The sequence below is a fragment of the Heloderma suspectum genome, chromosome 15 (genome assembly GCF_057233095.1).
Source record: "Heloderma suspectum isolate Gila_16-S chromosome 15, 16-S_ref, whole genome shotgun sequence".
In the NCBI taxonomy this organism is placed as follows: Eukaryota; Metazoa; Chordata; class Lepidosauria; order Squamata; family Helodermatidae; genus Heloderma; species Heloderma suspectum.
In genome coordinates this window covers 4,815,140-4,831,388 of record NC_139472.1, presented here as the reverse complement: position 1 = coordinate 4,831,388, position 16,249 = coordinate 4,815,140, and the positions used below count along the sequence as shown (strand labels likewise).

The 16,249-nt window shown below is 48.4% G+C and overlaps 1 protein-coding gene across 2 annotated transcripts in view; it reads left to right on the top strand.

The window, feature by feature from the left end:
• Window positions 1–16,249, top strand: part of TTLL10 (tubulin tyrosine ligase like 10) — a 122,537-nt gene that overhangs the window by 70,162 nt on the left and 36,126 nt on the right. For both annotated transcript variants that reach the window (XM_084821902.1, XM_084821901.1), the window contains exon 6: window positions 13,511–13,594. In XM_084821902.1, the coding sequence (XP_084678028.1) occupies window positions 13,511–13,594 (84 nt within the window). The remainder of the gene's footprint in view (window positions 1–13,510; window positions 13,595–16,249) is intronic.

Below are 16,249 nucleotides of genomic sequence, written 5' to 3'. Positions count from 1 at the left end.
TCCAAAGGAGGATGCTTCTAGTCCTCATGGTGCCCTGTGTATTAAATGCATTTCCTCAGCGGCACATCCCACAAGGCTTTCCCCCAAGTAATCGTGCAAAGCGTCATGCCTCCAGGTTAGGAATAGGATGCAGAATGAAAGATCGGGTAGAAAGCTGGTTTGATTTCTCAAAAACAGGAGGTTCCTAGCGCTGGACGAAACATCCAGCTTATTTCTTATTGATCCATGTATGGTGTTTATATGCTGCCCTATAACAAAAAGTTCCCAGTCCAACACAGGAGTGCAGAACCTCTTTCAGCCTCAAGGCCAAATTCTGTGTCAGAGAAGCACTCGGGGGGGGGGGGTGCATTCCAGTGGTGGGTGGGGCCAAAGCCAAAAGGGGTGGAGCAAAACACGCCAGCCTATTTCAGCTTACTGCCAGTAACTAAGCGAGGCATTTGCATTTCAACCTCTTAGAAGGGGTGAAATATGCAAACACTGGGAAACCACGAAATGATGGCGGTGGGGCGAAGCTGATATGGGGAAGGGGTTGTGGCCTTCTGGGACCCTCAGAGGGCTGGATTAGAACTGCAGGAGGGTCGGATTTGTCTCACAGGCCAGAGGTTCAGCACCTCTGGTCCAGCAGCACCCAAGCTCAATGCTTTACTTTCCCCTGCTCAGTGGAAGACTTTTTAAAAAGCCACAGCAATGCATGCTGGATCTGAAAACCCAGATTCGTACTTTGAATATGCGGTGTGTGTGGCGGGGAGGATTGTAGTACTAATTAGCCACCGAGAGAGGTGAAGAACATCTACAGAGCATCGGGATCAGTAGGGTTGGAAGCTCACGTTTAATAATGTGTGTCAAAAATACACAGGTGAGCATGGAAGTTCATCTTTTTAATCTTTAAAGGGAAGAGCCCTGGGGGAACGGTCCTCTTTCATCTTCTCCTGGGGTTTGTAATGATGGGTCCTCCCCATATTAGGCAGGGATGGGGATGTGTTTCGACTCAGCGGGAGAGCCTCCCCATATCATGGCCTCCAACAGCAAACTGTGTGTGTGTGTGTGTGCGTGTGTGTGTGTGTGTTCCTCCAGCCGGTGTTTTCGGATAAAGTGTTTTTTAAAAAGCTTGGCTTTCTGAGCAGCCCCCAGGAGGGAGAAAGCGGCAGCGGAAAGGAAGACATGTTCAGAGCGGTGCTGCAAGGATGTCCCACCACCTGAGGTGGAAAGACACGCTGCTGCTGCCACCTCCGCTGTCTCTCCTCTCCTCAGTGCCTTGAAGGACCCATCTCAGGAGAAGGACATCTCTGGGGAAGGACCTCTCTGAAGGGTCCTTTCCCAGAGTGAGGCATTGTGGGTGAGAGGGCCATGGAAGTGGCCCTGGAGATGGTCTGTGCTGTCATGGCAGAGGCCGCCTACCTCACTCTAGGGAGGTAGCCCTTCAGAGTGAGGCATTTGGGCCTGGCAGACTCCCTGGAGAGTCCTGCTGGCTGCTTTTCTGTGGCATTTGCCACAGCAGGACAGCAGCCAGTGGGGCTCTCTGGAGCACCCGCCCACCCAATGCTTCTCTCGGGGGGTCCTTCTTCAGAGTGAGGCATTGGGCCTGGCTGACAGTGGCAGGCAGGCAGCAGTGGGTGGCCCTCATGGCATGGGGGAGTTCTGTGCAGTCCACCATCTGAGGCAAGGGTCCCACCCTGCCTTATGGGAGGGAGGTCCCTGGGTGTGTGTGAGAAAAGCAGCAAAGAGGAACCCTTTTCAAAAATCTGCTCATAGTGGCCATTCAGACATTTCATAGAATCATAGAATAGTAGGGTTGGAAGGGGCCTACAAGGCCATCGAGTCCAACCCCCTGCTCAATGCAGGAATCCAAGTCAGAGCATCCCCGACAGATGGCTGTCCAGCCTCGTCTTAACTGCCTCCAGTGTGGGAGAGCCCACCGCCTCCCTAGCTAATGGGTTCCATTGTCGTATTGCTCTGACAGTCAGGAAGTTTTTCCTGATGTTCAGCCAGAATCTGGCTTCCTGTCACTTGAGCCCATGATTCCATGTCCTGCACTCTGGGATGACCAAGAAGAGATCCCGTCCTTCCTCTCTGCGACAGCCTTTCAAGTACTTGAAGAGCGCTATCATATCTCCCCAAAGTCTTCTCTTATCAAGGCTAAATATGCCCAGTTCTTTCACTCTCTCCTCACAGGGCTTTTTTTCCAGTCCCCTGATAATCTTTGTTGCCCTCCTCTGAACCCGCTCGAGCTTGTTTGCATCCTTCTTAAAGTGTAGTGCCCAGAACTGGACACAGTACTCCAGATGAGGCCTAACCAGTGCTGAGTAGAGGGGAACTAGTACTTCACGCAATTTGGAAGCTATGCTTCTATTAATGCAGCCCAAAATAGCATTGGCTTTTTTTGCAGCCACATCACAATGTTGGCTCATATTCAGCTTGTGATAGACAACAATTCCAAGATCCTTCTCGCTTGTAGTGTTGTTGAGCCATGTATCCCCCATCTTGTACCTGTGCATTTGGTTTCTTTTTCCTAGATGCAGAACTTGGCATTTATCCCTATTAAATGTCATTCTGGTGTTTTCTGCCCAGCACTCTAGTCTATCCAGATCACTTTGAATTTTGTTTCTGTCTTCCAAAGTATTAGCTGTCCCACCCAATTTTGTGTCATCTGCAAATCTGATCAGCATTCCCTGCACCTCCTCCTCCAAGTCATTAATAAAAACATGGAAGAGCACTGGGCCCAGGACTGAGCCCTGCGATACCCCACTTGTTACCTCTCCCCAGTTTGAGAAGGTCCCATTGATAACCACTCATTAAGTCCGATTCTGTAGCCAACTGTGGATCCACCGGATCGTTGTTTCATCTAGCCCACTTTGAGCTAGTTTGCTCATCAGGATATCATGGGGCACTTTGTCGAAAGCTTTGCTGAAGTTGAGGTATATGATGTCCACAGCATTCCCACGGTCCACAAGGGAGGTGACTTGATCAAAAAATGAGATCAGATTTGTCTGGCAGGACTTGTTTTTGACAAATCCATGTTGGCTTTGAGTAATCACGGCATTGTTGTCAAGGTGCTTCCAGATGGATTGCTTTATCATCTGCTCCAGAATTTTCCCAGGGATTGATGTCAGACTGACTGGTCTGTAGTTCCCAGGTTCCTCCTTTTTACCCTTTTTGAAGGTAGGGACAACATTAGCCCTCCTTCAGTCATCTGGCACTTCCCCCGTCCTCCATGATTTCTCAAAGAGAATAGACAGCGGTTCTGAGAGCTCTTCTGCCAGTTCCTTTATTACTCTAGGATGCAGTTCATCTGGCCCTGGAGATTTGAACTCATTCAAAGTCATTAGGTGTTCCTTGACCATATGCCTATCGATCTCAAGCTGCAATCCTGCCCCTTTAGCCTGTACTTTGCCTTTGCCAGGTGGTCATAGACCCTCTTTTGGGAGAAGACTGAGCCAAAGTAGGAATTGAGCACCTCTGCCTTTTCTTTGTCATCTGTTATCACTTTGCCATCCTTATTTAATAGCTGAACCACCATTTCTTTCCTCTGCCTTTTACTATGCACGTAGCTGAAGAAAGCCTTTTTGTTGCTTTTAGCCTCCCTCGCTAACCTCAGCTTGTTCTCAGCTTTAGCCTTCCTGACGCCATCCCTGCAATTCTGTGCTACCTGCCTGTACTCTTCCTTTGTTACTTGGCCTTCTTTCCACTTCCTATATGTGTCCTCTTTTGTTTTCAGGTCATCTCTAAGCTTTTTGTGTGCTTTTAAGTGCACAGGCCAACCAGGCCTATCCCAGTCTGACACCTGCATTTGCAAAAACATTGACACAGCAGGTGCACATTTATAAAACCTGACGTACAAATCCGCCCATGGATAGCACAGAGAAGATGAGAAGAGCCCCAGGGCTGGCTCACATCAGCAAAGGCCATGTGATGCAGCTTCTTGTTTCACACAGTGGCCAATGACAAGCCTCAAGCCCATGACCAGAGTTTGATGGCAATATCCCTCTCCCCAGAAACCAGTGCTACCTCTGAACATGCAGGTTTTAAATGACCATCATTACTAGCAGCCACTCAGGATATACGAACCCCCCACTGTCCAGTCCGGGGCTGGAGGTCCGTGTAGGGGCAATGTGGGCCACTCAGGGCCCTGCGGAATGCTCCGGAGCCCAGCGGCATCTGCCTGAGTTGGAGAAGTGGCTCTCCGGCTCCCTCTAAGATGTGACACACTAACAGCAGCTGCCATTAGCCTATCACGGGGGAAATACAGCTGTGAATGTCATATTGTATGCCATTTGCAGCCACAAAGCACTGACTTTGACTTAAACCGCATCTGTTCACAGCTGCACTTAGGTCAAAGTCAGTGCTTCACTGTTAAAGTAAGTACAATACGCCATTTATGGCTGTAAATTCCCTGCGATAAGCTCATGGTAGTGTGTTCCATTAATTAATTTATTTGTTGTGTGAAGGAGGACTTTTTCTTATCTGTCCTGAATCCATGGCCCATTGATATTGCTGGGTAACATGATTGCAGAAATGTAATAAACGATACATGAAACGAATGAACACCAAGGGCCAGCATTGCATGACAGAGAGATCTTTCTCTCTTTCTTTCTCTCTTTCCCTCTTTCTCTCCCCCATCGCTCTCCACACCATGAGTAATTTTAGAAACATCACCATGTTTCCTCTCAGTCGCACCATTGCACCATTTGTGACAGTGACATTAACAGTGGTGGTTCCAAAGCACATTTGGGTCTCCTCAATGTGACCTCGTGTGTGTTTTTGTTTCCAGTGCGGAGTTAAAGGGCTTTATCAAATGGAAGGAACAGCTCGCGAGAGCATGATATTGTCTGAAAGACCTAGCTGTATGCACACAAGCTTCATCTGATGACACACCCAGGGATGGGTTGCACCTCGAAGCAAACTGAGATTTTGCTCAGGGGTGACAAATTGCCAGTGGGTTTGTTTGTTTCCTTCTACCTCAGATGTCAAGACATCACTTTCACCCCCTTTCAATTCATTCGCCCCAGTCGTTTTAAGCTGGCCTTTTGGTCTCCCAAGTCACATCGGCAGACAGATTTATGCTTGTGAAGACAGCAGCTCTGGAAAGATTTCAAGCGGCACCTTGAACATAAATCACTGGCAAGAAGGAGAATTCTGAGTTGTTTAATCTTTCTGAACCCCAAGGCTTGCTAAGGCTTTCCCCTCACCTTTTTTCTTTTTTGGTAATACTCTTTTGAGTAGAATTGATCAAAAGTAGGATTGGGGGGCAGTTTCAGGGACAGAAAAAATATGTAACGTAATACCCAATTTATTCAAATCGACATACATGACCACCGTCCTGTCCATAGATACCTGGGAGCAATCTCCATTGAACTCAGCAGTGCTTATTTCTGACTGTGGCGGCTCGATTTGTAAAATGCATCGGGCTTTAACAAAAGATCTGAAGCTAGCCGAAATGACTGATGGGTCAGAATTATGGATGGGCGAGAATTTCGTTTCAGTTCTCTTTTAATAAGGATTTAATAAGGATTTGTGAAGTCCTTCATATCTGGGAGAAATAGAAGCTGAGATTTTAAAAAAGCGAATGTGGCAGAAAGTGAAAGAAATAGGTTTGCTAGTACAACTGTTTAACTTCCAATTCGGAATCCAGACCATCTCGTGTAGAAGTGTCTTAAACTGCTTGTGTGAAGTAGGAACCGTGTCAAAGAAAAGGGAAGAAGTATCCAACCCTGAAGAAGTATCCAACCAAAAGCCACCTTCATGGTTTTCCTTAATCTGTGACTTCTTCTACGTTAATTTGTCACACAGCAATACAACTTCAATGCTGGCTAGCTTGAGGAGCCTAGGGCAGGTCGTGAGGCACAGAGCTCTCTTCTCCGCCACCTTGCTGCCACCTCCCAGCATCTGTCGCCTGAGGCAATTCCTTCACCCTGCCTAATGGTAGGGCCGGCCCTGTTGTGGCCTGTGTTTCTGCGTGTGCTTCGAAGTTCACAAACAGTTCCAAATTGAATGGTGAATTCGTAATACATTGAGCCAGGCTCGCTACAAAGGTGAGCATTACGAAGGGATGAGTTTTGACCGACAAGCTGACTAATTACAAAATTCAGTAGATTCCCTACTTGTAAGCTCTGGGGAAGGAACAAGAAAACATACGGAGTGAACATGCCTTAGAGCAGATCCGTCTATTTCTCTCTCTCTCTCTCTCCCTATATTTTCTACTCTGACTGGCAGGATCTCTCCAGAGTCTCAGTCAGAGAAAGGTCACCCGCATGACTTCTTGATCCTGAACTGGAGATGTGAAGGTTTGAACCCAGGATGCTCTGCCCATGGCTCTCAGAGAAGAATTCTGGAGACGGCTGGCAAGCATGACATCACAGCCACTCCATTATGATCTGCATGTGAGTCTGCTTCTAGAGGAGATGGCTTCAGAGCGGGAAACAGCTTCAACACCGACTCCCCGGGGACAAAAGGTCTGCAAGAAGAAGCTTTTCAGCGTCCCACCCCTCTTGACGCTCCGAAGACCAGCATGCTTCTCAGGTTCACCCAGCACCCTCACAGAGAACCGGGGGGGGGCGGGGACGGGTTGTGTCTGAAATGGGGCCCTCTATGCCCTGTGCTGATCCAGCCTGGTTTGCAACAATCCCAGAGAAAGGCTGGAAATGGAGGGTGGCAGCGGCATGCAACCCTCTCCCAAAGATGTCACCAGGGAGTGTATTTCAAGATTACCTTTTGGCTGGTGTGGTGAAGTGGGTGGTCTGCACATTTTAGAGACCTGGGTTCAGTCCCCACTCAGCCATGTAGCTTAGCTTGGTAATCTTGAACCTCTCTCTCTCCCTCTCTCTCTCCCCCTCTTTCTTTCTGAGTCTAGCCTACCTTAAAGGGTCATTGTGAGGGTAATACAGAGGGGAACCAATCACATCTGAACCAGACTGAGCTCTTTGGGGGAAGGGCCGTGCAATGGTTATAGCACTAGACTTAGACGTCAAATCCCAGTTCAGCCCATGAAGCTCATTGGATGAGATTCACATCAATTGTTCTCTCTCAGCCTGACCTACCCTTCAGGGTTGTTGTGAGGGTGGAAGGGTCATGTTAAAAATTATTTATTAATTACTTATTTCTAAACTTTCTAAACCACCCTTCCTCCACAAGGGACCCCAGGGTGGTGTACACAACATTAAAGCAAACAAATCCAATATAAAAACCATCCCATTGCACATTAAAGGGTAAATTATAAAAAAAATCTCTCCAACGAGCAAGCCCAGTGGAAACACTACAACCGATTTCAGATTCGTGCTAAGTTCAGCCTTAAATTTTAAATGGTAGCATTCTGAAAATGTTAAAATGCCTGGGCAAAACGAAACAGTTTTAATTCGGCACCGAAAAGAAAACAAAGTCTGCCCGAATTGTCTCTCCTAGTCTCCGTTGTGTGTGGGGGTTGCATTCCAAAGTCAGGGGACGGCACCACAGTGAAGGCCCCCTCCTTCATAAATGCACAGTGCATGTCTCCCACAGATGGTATTCGGAGAAGGACCTCATCTGTAGTGCTTAGTGCTTGGGCAGAATAGCATGGGAGGGGATGGTTCTTCAGGTATTTGCTCCCCGAGTTGTTTAGACCAGGAATGCAGAACCTCTTCTAGCTGAGGGCCAAATTCCATTTCAGAAAAGCTCTCGGGGGCCGCATTCCAGTGGTGGGTGGGGCCAAAGCCAAAAGGGAGGAGCCAAAAATGCCAGCATATTTTAGCTTAAAGCTCTCACTGCCAGTAATTCAGTCTGAGGAGAGGCACTTCAGCCTTACAGAACTGAGGGGGCGGGGTTTGAAAAGCTGGGTACCCATCAAAAGATCAGTGGCTGGGGGAAGGGGGTGGGGCCTGTGAAAGGGGTGTGGTCTTTTGGGGAATCCCAGAAGGCTAAATTTGGCTGTCTACAAAGTGTTAGAAAAGAAACAAAGCAAGCGACAGCCTTTGTTTCTTCAAAACCTTATGTGTGTTCTGCCCCATGGGCTCCTGTGGGGACAGGGAGCATTAATGTGTCCACCCCTGTGGGAATTGCACCCATGTAAAGGGACAGCTGGATGGCAAATCCGCTTGCAATTCGAGGGGGGGAATTCCTGAGTGGGTTTTAAAAAATGAGAAGAGGAGGTATTTTCTCTCTCTCTCTCTCTCTCTCAAATCATCATCAACATCCTACTCGCTTTCTGTCAATCAGCCCTTGTTAAAAGGCACGGCCTTGCTCTTGGACGCAGATAGTGTTTCTTAATTAAGTGGTGAGAGGCTGTCAAAAGTACTAATGAGCTTCAAGCAGGGAGAGGGGGAGAGAAAGAGACTCTCCTGGCTAGAGGACATTTAGCTCAAGAGCCTTGATTAAATCATGAGATGAGCTGGGTGCCATTTGCGGGACGGAACCCTTCATCTGTTCAGTTTTTTAAAGACTTGGGCAAGAATCAGAGTTACATTAGGTTTCATGCCTTATCTCAAAACCCCCATCCTGTCAGCCCCCAAACCCAATGGATTCACCTCCATTTGTATTTATTTACTAAAAACATCTAGATCCCACCTTTCTGTTCAATGGATGCCCAACAGTTCAGGGGGAAATCATGTCAAATTCCTAAAAATAACATCCCCCCTAATATCTACTCAAACAATGTTCCCAAACCTGCTGCCCTCCAGATGTGTTGGACTGCAATTCCCATCTTTTCCAGCTAGCATAGCCATTGGCCATAGGGATGGGAAAACCAGGGCTTTTGGAGCTCACCGAAATCCTCCATAAATCAAAGTTCATTTCGGCTTGCTCCCATTTTCGTTTTTGTTAGTTGGCCTAATGGTATCTGGTGAGTTACAGAAGAAACAGAATGTGAACTGAAGCCTTCCTCATTCACAGCTCTTAACCACTCCTGTAGTACTTTTTAAAGAAGAATAATTTTTTGTCATTCTCCCACCATCCACACCCATGGTCCTTCTCCCTATGATTCAAGAAAATGCCCCGATCGTTCAGCTTTTCTTCCTAAGGCACCTGAATGTCACCTTCCTGGGATCATTTTAGAATAAAATTCTGGAGTCCCTTGTTGGGAGGGCATGGAGAATAAGAAAGAAGAAATGTACCCCTCTCACCTGCAACTCAGAGACAACTTTATCCCAGGATGAAAACATGTTCCTCCGTTGGGAATGTAGGAAGCTGCCTTATGCTGAGTCAGACCCTGGGTCCATCTAGCCCAGTATTGTCAACACTGACTGGCAGCAACGGGTCTCCAGGGTTTCAGGCAGGAATTTTTCCAGCCCTACCTGGAGATGCCAGAGATCGAACCTGGGACCTGCTGCATGCAAAACAGGGGCTCTACCACTAAGCCACAACCTCATTCTGCCCTATCAGAACACCCACCCCGGTTCTTATCAGGTTACTCTGGCTTATAGGATGGATGGATTTAAGACCTCTGGATGCCACTGAGAAAGCAGCTGCCCTACGCTTAGGCTTCTGTTGGTACCCATACTACAACGCCGAAGGTGAGACCCGCAGGGGGACGGCCACGGCAGAAAGACACGTGGGAAACAACAGGCAAAGGGTCAAAAGCGCACCATCTGATAAGCAAGGAGGTGAGGTCACGACATGGCTGCAAGCACTTACGTGCTCTTCGGGGCCTTAAGACGTGCTCAAAGAAGTGACCCATCACCGGTGGTGGTAGTATAACACGACGATGCAATAGCAGGTAGCAGAGGCTGGTGTTGAAATCTTGGCTTTTCTTGGCTGAAATCTGGAAAAAGCAGCTGGCTAACCCTGTAGGAGCAAGCAGGCAAAAAGGACAGTTGCTAGCCATATCCAAAACATCTCTTGTTCTGTCACCTGATTTATTTATTTATTTTAGTTTTCTTCATGTCAAAGCCAGCTTCGGGAAACTCGTCCACAAAAGCTGATGGGCAAGCACTCCCTGCTGCATAGAAAGTTAGCATCTCAGGGAGAAGGGTTCTCTTTGACAGGCTAGATTTCTACATGCAGGGTATTATTGCCGTTTGGTGCAACGCGGGTGCAGAGAGAACTAAGCCATAGTTACGTGTGTTATTGTGATGGGAATGGATAAACACATGTGCATATAAAAACATGGGGTGAAAGAAAATCCCTGCCCCCACTTTCAGGAGCAAATTTGGAGTGAGGGCTGTGTTTCCCCCCAGAATGTCCCTTGGAACCGTGATGCACCACAATGCATCATAATTTCAGGTGCTTGACAGCCATGGAGGAGCTGCCGGCAGGTTTTCTTCACCCTGCACCTCAAAATATATTTCTGTTCCCTTGACGCGAGACAGAGGTGTACCACTTTCACACACCCTTTTGTTACCCCTGCCCTGCCCCAATGTGGGCTGAACTTTAAGGTTTCAGAAAGTTTGCTCCAGCGGTAATAGAAATGTCTGTTCATGTGCAGGGCCGGTGCCACGGGTAGGTATGGCGGGGCGCCTGCCGAGGGAGCACACCTCAGCGGGGGCCCACTGAGAAAAGCCCCCTGGAACTGCACCTTCTCTTCATCGTGGCAACCTGCTTGTTCACTTGCCTCTCACTCTGGTGGTGGCGAGGAGGAGGAGCAGGAGATGCCGCGGCCTCCTTGCCCCCTGGCTCTCTGCCTGCCAAGCAAGCAAGTGGTAGCGATCCGGGCCGGCACCAAGAGCTGGCATGCTTGGGCACCTGCCCAGGGCCCACACCCCAGCAGGGGCCCGCTGACAAGAGCCCCCTGGAGTTGCTCCTCCTCTCCCCCATTGCAACCTGCTTGTTACCCCGCCTCTCGCTCTGGCCCAGACAATGGTGGTGGTGAGAAGGAGGAGGAGGAGAGGCCACGGCCTGTCAGTAAGCGGTAGCAACAATGAGGAAGAGGCAGAGGAGCAACAGCTGCTGGTGAAAATGGGATTGTGAGGTAGACTCGCCGAGGGAAGGGTCCATGGGAGGTGTCTTGGCCAAAGGCCCTCCAAAACCTGGAGCTGTTCACGTGTTCAGTTGTGCATCATGGACACTCTTCAGAAGCTGAGTCCTCGCTGTCTAAGAACTATAATGCAGGAGTGAAGATGTTACATATCTTGCATGTATTATAATGGACAACCCATCTATTGCTTAATCCCCCCCCCCCATACACACACGCACACACAATATCTGCAAACCTGTTTCCTACTGGAGACACTTCTCTGCAACCCAGATTATGTGATCTTCACACTGGGGGTGGAAATTCCTGAGTATTACGGTTCTCACTACCTTTGAGCGGTAGCCCATTAGAGAGGACCTGATATGTAAAGCAGCACTCGGAACGTTTTGCATTGATTTTTAAATGGCTGGGTAATTTATTATCTAACTGTGGAGCGAAGAGCCTCCCTTGAAGGCTGACAACCTTACTGAGAAAATTCTCCGGCATCTGACATTTCCCCTGCCCTTGCCTGAACGCACTTCTTAGCATACCTTGGCAGGCACGAGGGCCAGAAATGTCCCTTCTTGTAATGATTAAAAAATGAATTCCAAAGCTGTACTTTTACACCCAGTTCTAAATCTTGTGCTGCCATGGAAATGTGGTTCTGCACACAGCTCTGAGTAGAAAGAAGCCCTTTATAGTAGCATACACAAAGCTTAAAAGCATGTGTCTGCAGAATTCAATGTGCCTGCAAGACCAGAAGGCAGAGGATTTGTGCTATGTCACATCTGTGCATCATCTTCAATGACAGACAGACAGACAGACAGAGAGGAGAAGGATATTCCTTGCTTTGGAATATTGGAATAGTTAGTTTTTAATTTTTTACCCATATGCAAATGTAATCAATAGATTAACAGCACAATCCGACATGTGTCCACTCCAAAGTCCCATTGAGTTCAATGGGGCTCACTCCCAAGTAAGTGGCTATAGAATTGCAGCCCCAAACATCCATGATTAAGCAATTAAAATTTATTACATTGGTGGCAGCCCTTTAAAAATCACACGCAACTTTGCATCAAGATTCTGTGCACTGTTTTGGCAACACACACACGTGCTCCTCCTCTGCTCTAGGAAAATGCCATACATGAAGGACCTTGCTGGTGATGTGATCAGATCAAGACTAGGTATCTTTTTGTGTCCGTGTGTGTCCCTGTCTGTGTCCGTGCATGTGTGTGTGTGTGTGTGTGTGGGGGGGTATTTTATCAATGCACATATAGAGGAAGAGGAAAGATGTGTAGAAGAGAGGGAAAGGTTTTCCTCCCTCTGTCATAATAGCCAAAGTCATCCCATGAAGCTGAATCATGGGAGATTCTGGATAGCCAAAAGGCTATCTTCTTCACACAGCACATAGTGAAACTGTGGAACTCACTGTCACAAGACGGAGCGATGGCCTCTGAATTAGATGGCTGTAAAAGGGGGTTAGAAAAATCCATGGCACGGAAGGCTATCATATAGGGCAGCTAGTCATGATAGCCAGGGCTGGCCAAAGACATTTTGTTACACAAAGTGGAACAGTGAGTAACAGCAAGTTAGGATGTCCCCCTGCAAGTTATGCTGCATAGTCCCCAAGGCTGACCAAGTTATCTGGGCACCTGAGGCAGAAAAGCAGACAAGTGTCCCACTAAAAACAATATTTAATAACTAGTGATGTGCTGCCATTTCATGACACTGCAAATCCGTTGCCAAGATGACCGGCTCACTCCCTGATGGCTACACGCTATCTCCAGGATCAGAGGCAGCGTGCCGTTGAATATCAGTTGCTGGGGAAGAACAGCAGGAGAGAATGACTGTGCTCATGTCCTGCTTTTGGGTTTCCCAGAGGCATGTGATTGACTGCCATGGGAAACAGGTTGCTGGATTAGATGGACACATCCAGGGAGGCTTTTATGATCTTTGTGGCTTGAATTATTTGCATTTGGATCATTTTTTTAAGCAATGGAGGATTTCTCAATACATTAGTTCCACTTTGGGACGCAGATATGTAATCTGGGAAGTCCAAAATCCCTTGAAAATGTCAGGGACGGAGAACTTTGGAAATATACCAAATAGACCTTTTGCCTGATGCAATGTGGGGTATCTTCTTTCATTCTTATGGAAGCGGTGAATGGAGCAGCTGCCTCCCCTACTCTCATGCTCTAGGGTGACCATGAGTAGAGATATACAAATTTTGTTAAATCTGTTCTGTCTGTGTTTTGGGGATTGTCAGGTGCCTTTCATTTCATTGTCTGCACATTGACGGAATCAGATTTTTTTCACCACAATTTTGTTCCACTTGTGCTAATTCACATTAGTGCTAACTCTCATGAATTAGCGTTAATACACTAATGCACATTTGCACAAGTGCGCAATACTGCTAATGTGCATTAGCGCAAATCCCCCCCCCCAAATGAGATATTGGTCTGCAAGCCAATCTCCTGCAGAATCTGTACGTCAGATTCACAGAAATCCAAACTCATTTGAATCTGTTGCAGAGATCTCCGACATCCCTTGTGGTCCCCCTGACATGCTTATAGCCAGCCCGCTTTCCCATAATGACAATGACTCTCTGGGACAGGAAGGCAGACGCTCATCAGAGCATCTCGTTTTCTTCCTTTGCAGATTCCAAGTGCATAACAAGTCGGAGAAACAAGTACATGTATGAAAACCAAGTGCTGAAAGACTTGCGGGCCCAAAAGAGAAAGAGTAGGCACTTTCTTCTCCCCCCTTTCCCCGCTTTTGAGCCATTTGGTCGCACCAATGGGTCGTCCAGTATCGCAGTGGTGTAGACTTAATGCAGGGGTGTTGAACCTCTGTCAGCTCGAATCCCATTCCTGAAAAGCTCTCGGGGGCCACAGTCCAGTGGTGGGCAGGGCCTAAGGCAAAAGGGGTGGGGCAAAGTTTTCGCTTGAAGCTCTAAATGGCCACTCACTAAGCCTGAGCATTTCAAACTTTTAGAATGGGGGAAAAGCCAGGAAATCACCAAATAATCAGCAGGCTTGGGAAGGGGGCAGGGCCATCTAAAGAACCCAGGAAGGCCAGGTTCGGATGCCAGGGAGGCCAATTTGGTCTGTGGGATCAATAGTTGTAGTGTCTGAGAGCAAAAGCTTAAATAGTATTCATTGCCATTTGTACTTACTGTTCCTGATGGGAACCATATTTTCAAACTCTGCAGTGTTGATTGCCGGTTGTCCCACCCCAGGGCTGGCTCTGCATTTGAGCACCCACCCATTCACAGCGCCCCTGGTGGGTCCCCTCAAGCCTCAGTGCCCCCTTCCCCCAGTGGGCTTGCCTGGTAGGTATCCGTGCTAAGCGACTGGGAGCCAGTGGGCTGCCAGGTTAATTTCCCACAATGCTTTGCATGGAGCATCACTATAGGGCATTGTGGGAAATGGCACCCCCTCAGGCCCACCATGTAAATTTGTTTATTTATTTACAATATTTGTACACCGCTCCTTATCTAGAACAGATTTCGGGGTGGTGAGCACAAGAGTTCAAGGATAAAACGAGGAAAACACCAGATTAAAATTATGCTATTTTAAAAAAACAGAATGCCAATAGAAACCGTGACTGGTCAGTTAACTGGAAGAGTGCTGTTTTCAGGAGCTCATTAGAAGCAATGCAGTGCTTGTGCCTGCTTCACCTCCTGTCAGGCAGGGAGTCCCAGAGAAAGGGGGCCGCCACGCAGAAGGCTGTTCTTCTAGTGGGCTCCAGTAGGGCCATCGGGCCATGTGGAGCCACCAGGAACAAGCCGTCTGATGGCCTCAGTGACCAGGCAGGTTGGTAAGGGAGAAGGCGCTCTCTCAGGTATCCCGGTCCCAAGTTGTTTAGGGCTTTGTACACTAGTACCAAAACCTTCAACCTGGCCTGGTAGTGAATAGGCAGCCAGTGCAGTTCCCTCAGCAAGGACTTAAATTTCCCACAAGATGTCGGAGTGACGCTGCGCTGCAGCGTTGGTTGAAATTTTCGAGATTAGCCAGGCTTTGGGAACAAATGTTCTTCAATGTGGGGGGAGGGGGAGTAGGGCAGGTGCGCGTGGGGGCAGCAGGACCAAGGATGCTGGGCGTGGGCGCTGAGCCTGGCTCAGAACCAAAGGTTGCGGGCTCTTTAACCCTTTAACCGACCTTGTAAAATGCAGAGACTGCATTCAAGGCAGGGCTGTGCAACCTCTTTCAGCCTGGGGGCTGAATTCCGTCACAGAGAAGCTCTTGGGGGCTGCATTCCAGGGGTGGGCGGAGACAAAGATAAAAGGGGCAGGGCCAAATTGCCAGCATATTGCAGCGTGAAGCTTGTACTGCCAGTAACTAAGCCTTAGGAGAGGCATTTCCACTTTTTAGAAGGGGGGAAATACTGTGCCCCCTTCATGGATCACTGCCTTGTTGTGGCGAAGGGTGTAACTCAGCGAAGCCATAAGCTATGCCATGCAGGGCCACCCAAGACGGACAGGTCATGGCAGAGAGTTCTGACAAAATGTGGTCCACTGGAGAAGGAAATGGCAACCCACTCCAGTATTCTTGCCAAGAAAACCCCATGGAACGGATCACAAGGCTAAAAGAGATGACGCCGGAAGATGAGCCCCTCAGGTCGGAAGGTGTCCAATATACTACTGGGGAAGAGCAGAGGGAATTTCCAAGTCGCGCCAGAAAGAGTGAAGCGGCTGGGCCAAAGCCGAAAGGACACTCAGCTGTGGATGTGTCTGGTGGTGAAAAGAAAGTGGGATGCTGTAAAGAACAATATTGTTTAGGAACCTGGAATTCCTGGCATATAGAAGGGGAAGAAATGGAAGCAGTGACAGATTTTATTTTCTTGGGCTCCAAGATCACCACAGATGGTGACTGTAGCCATGAAATTAAAAGATACTTGCTCCTTGGGAGGAAAGCTATGGCAAACCTAGACAGCATAGTAAGAAGCAGAGACGTCACCTTGCCGACAAAGGTCCGTCTAATCAAAGCTGTGGTTTTCCCAGCAACGTATGGCTGTGAGCGCTGGACTATAAGGAAGGCTGAGCGCCGAAGAATCGATGCTTTCGAACTGTGGTGCTGGAGAAGACTTTTACAAGTCCCCTGGACTGCAAGGAGGTCAAGTCAGTCCATCCTAAAGGAAATCAACCCTGACTGCTCATTGGAAGGACAGATACTGAAGCTGAAGCTCCAATATTTTGGCCACCTAATGCGAAGAGAAAACTCCCTGGAAATAGGGATGTACGAAAGTCACTTACCTCCTTACGAAACTGATTTGCAGTGGGGGGGAGGCGCTCCGTCCCTCCCCCTGAAATTCTGGCCGGGGGAGAGGCGCCCTGTCCCTCCCCCAAAAAATTCTGGCTGGGGGGGAGGTGCCCTGTCCCTCCCCCCCCGAATCCTG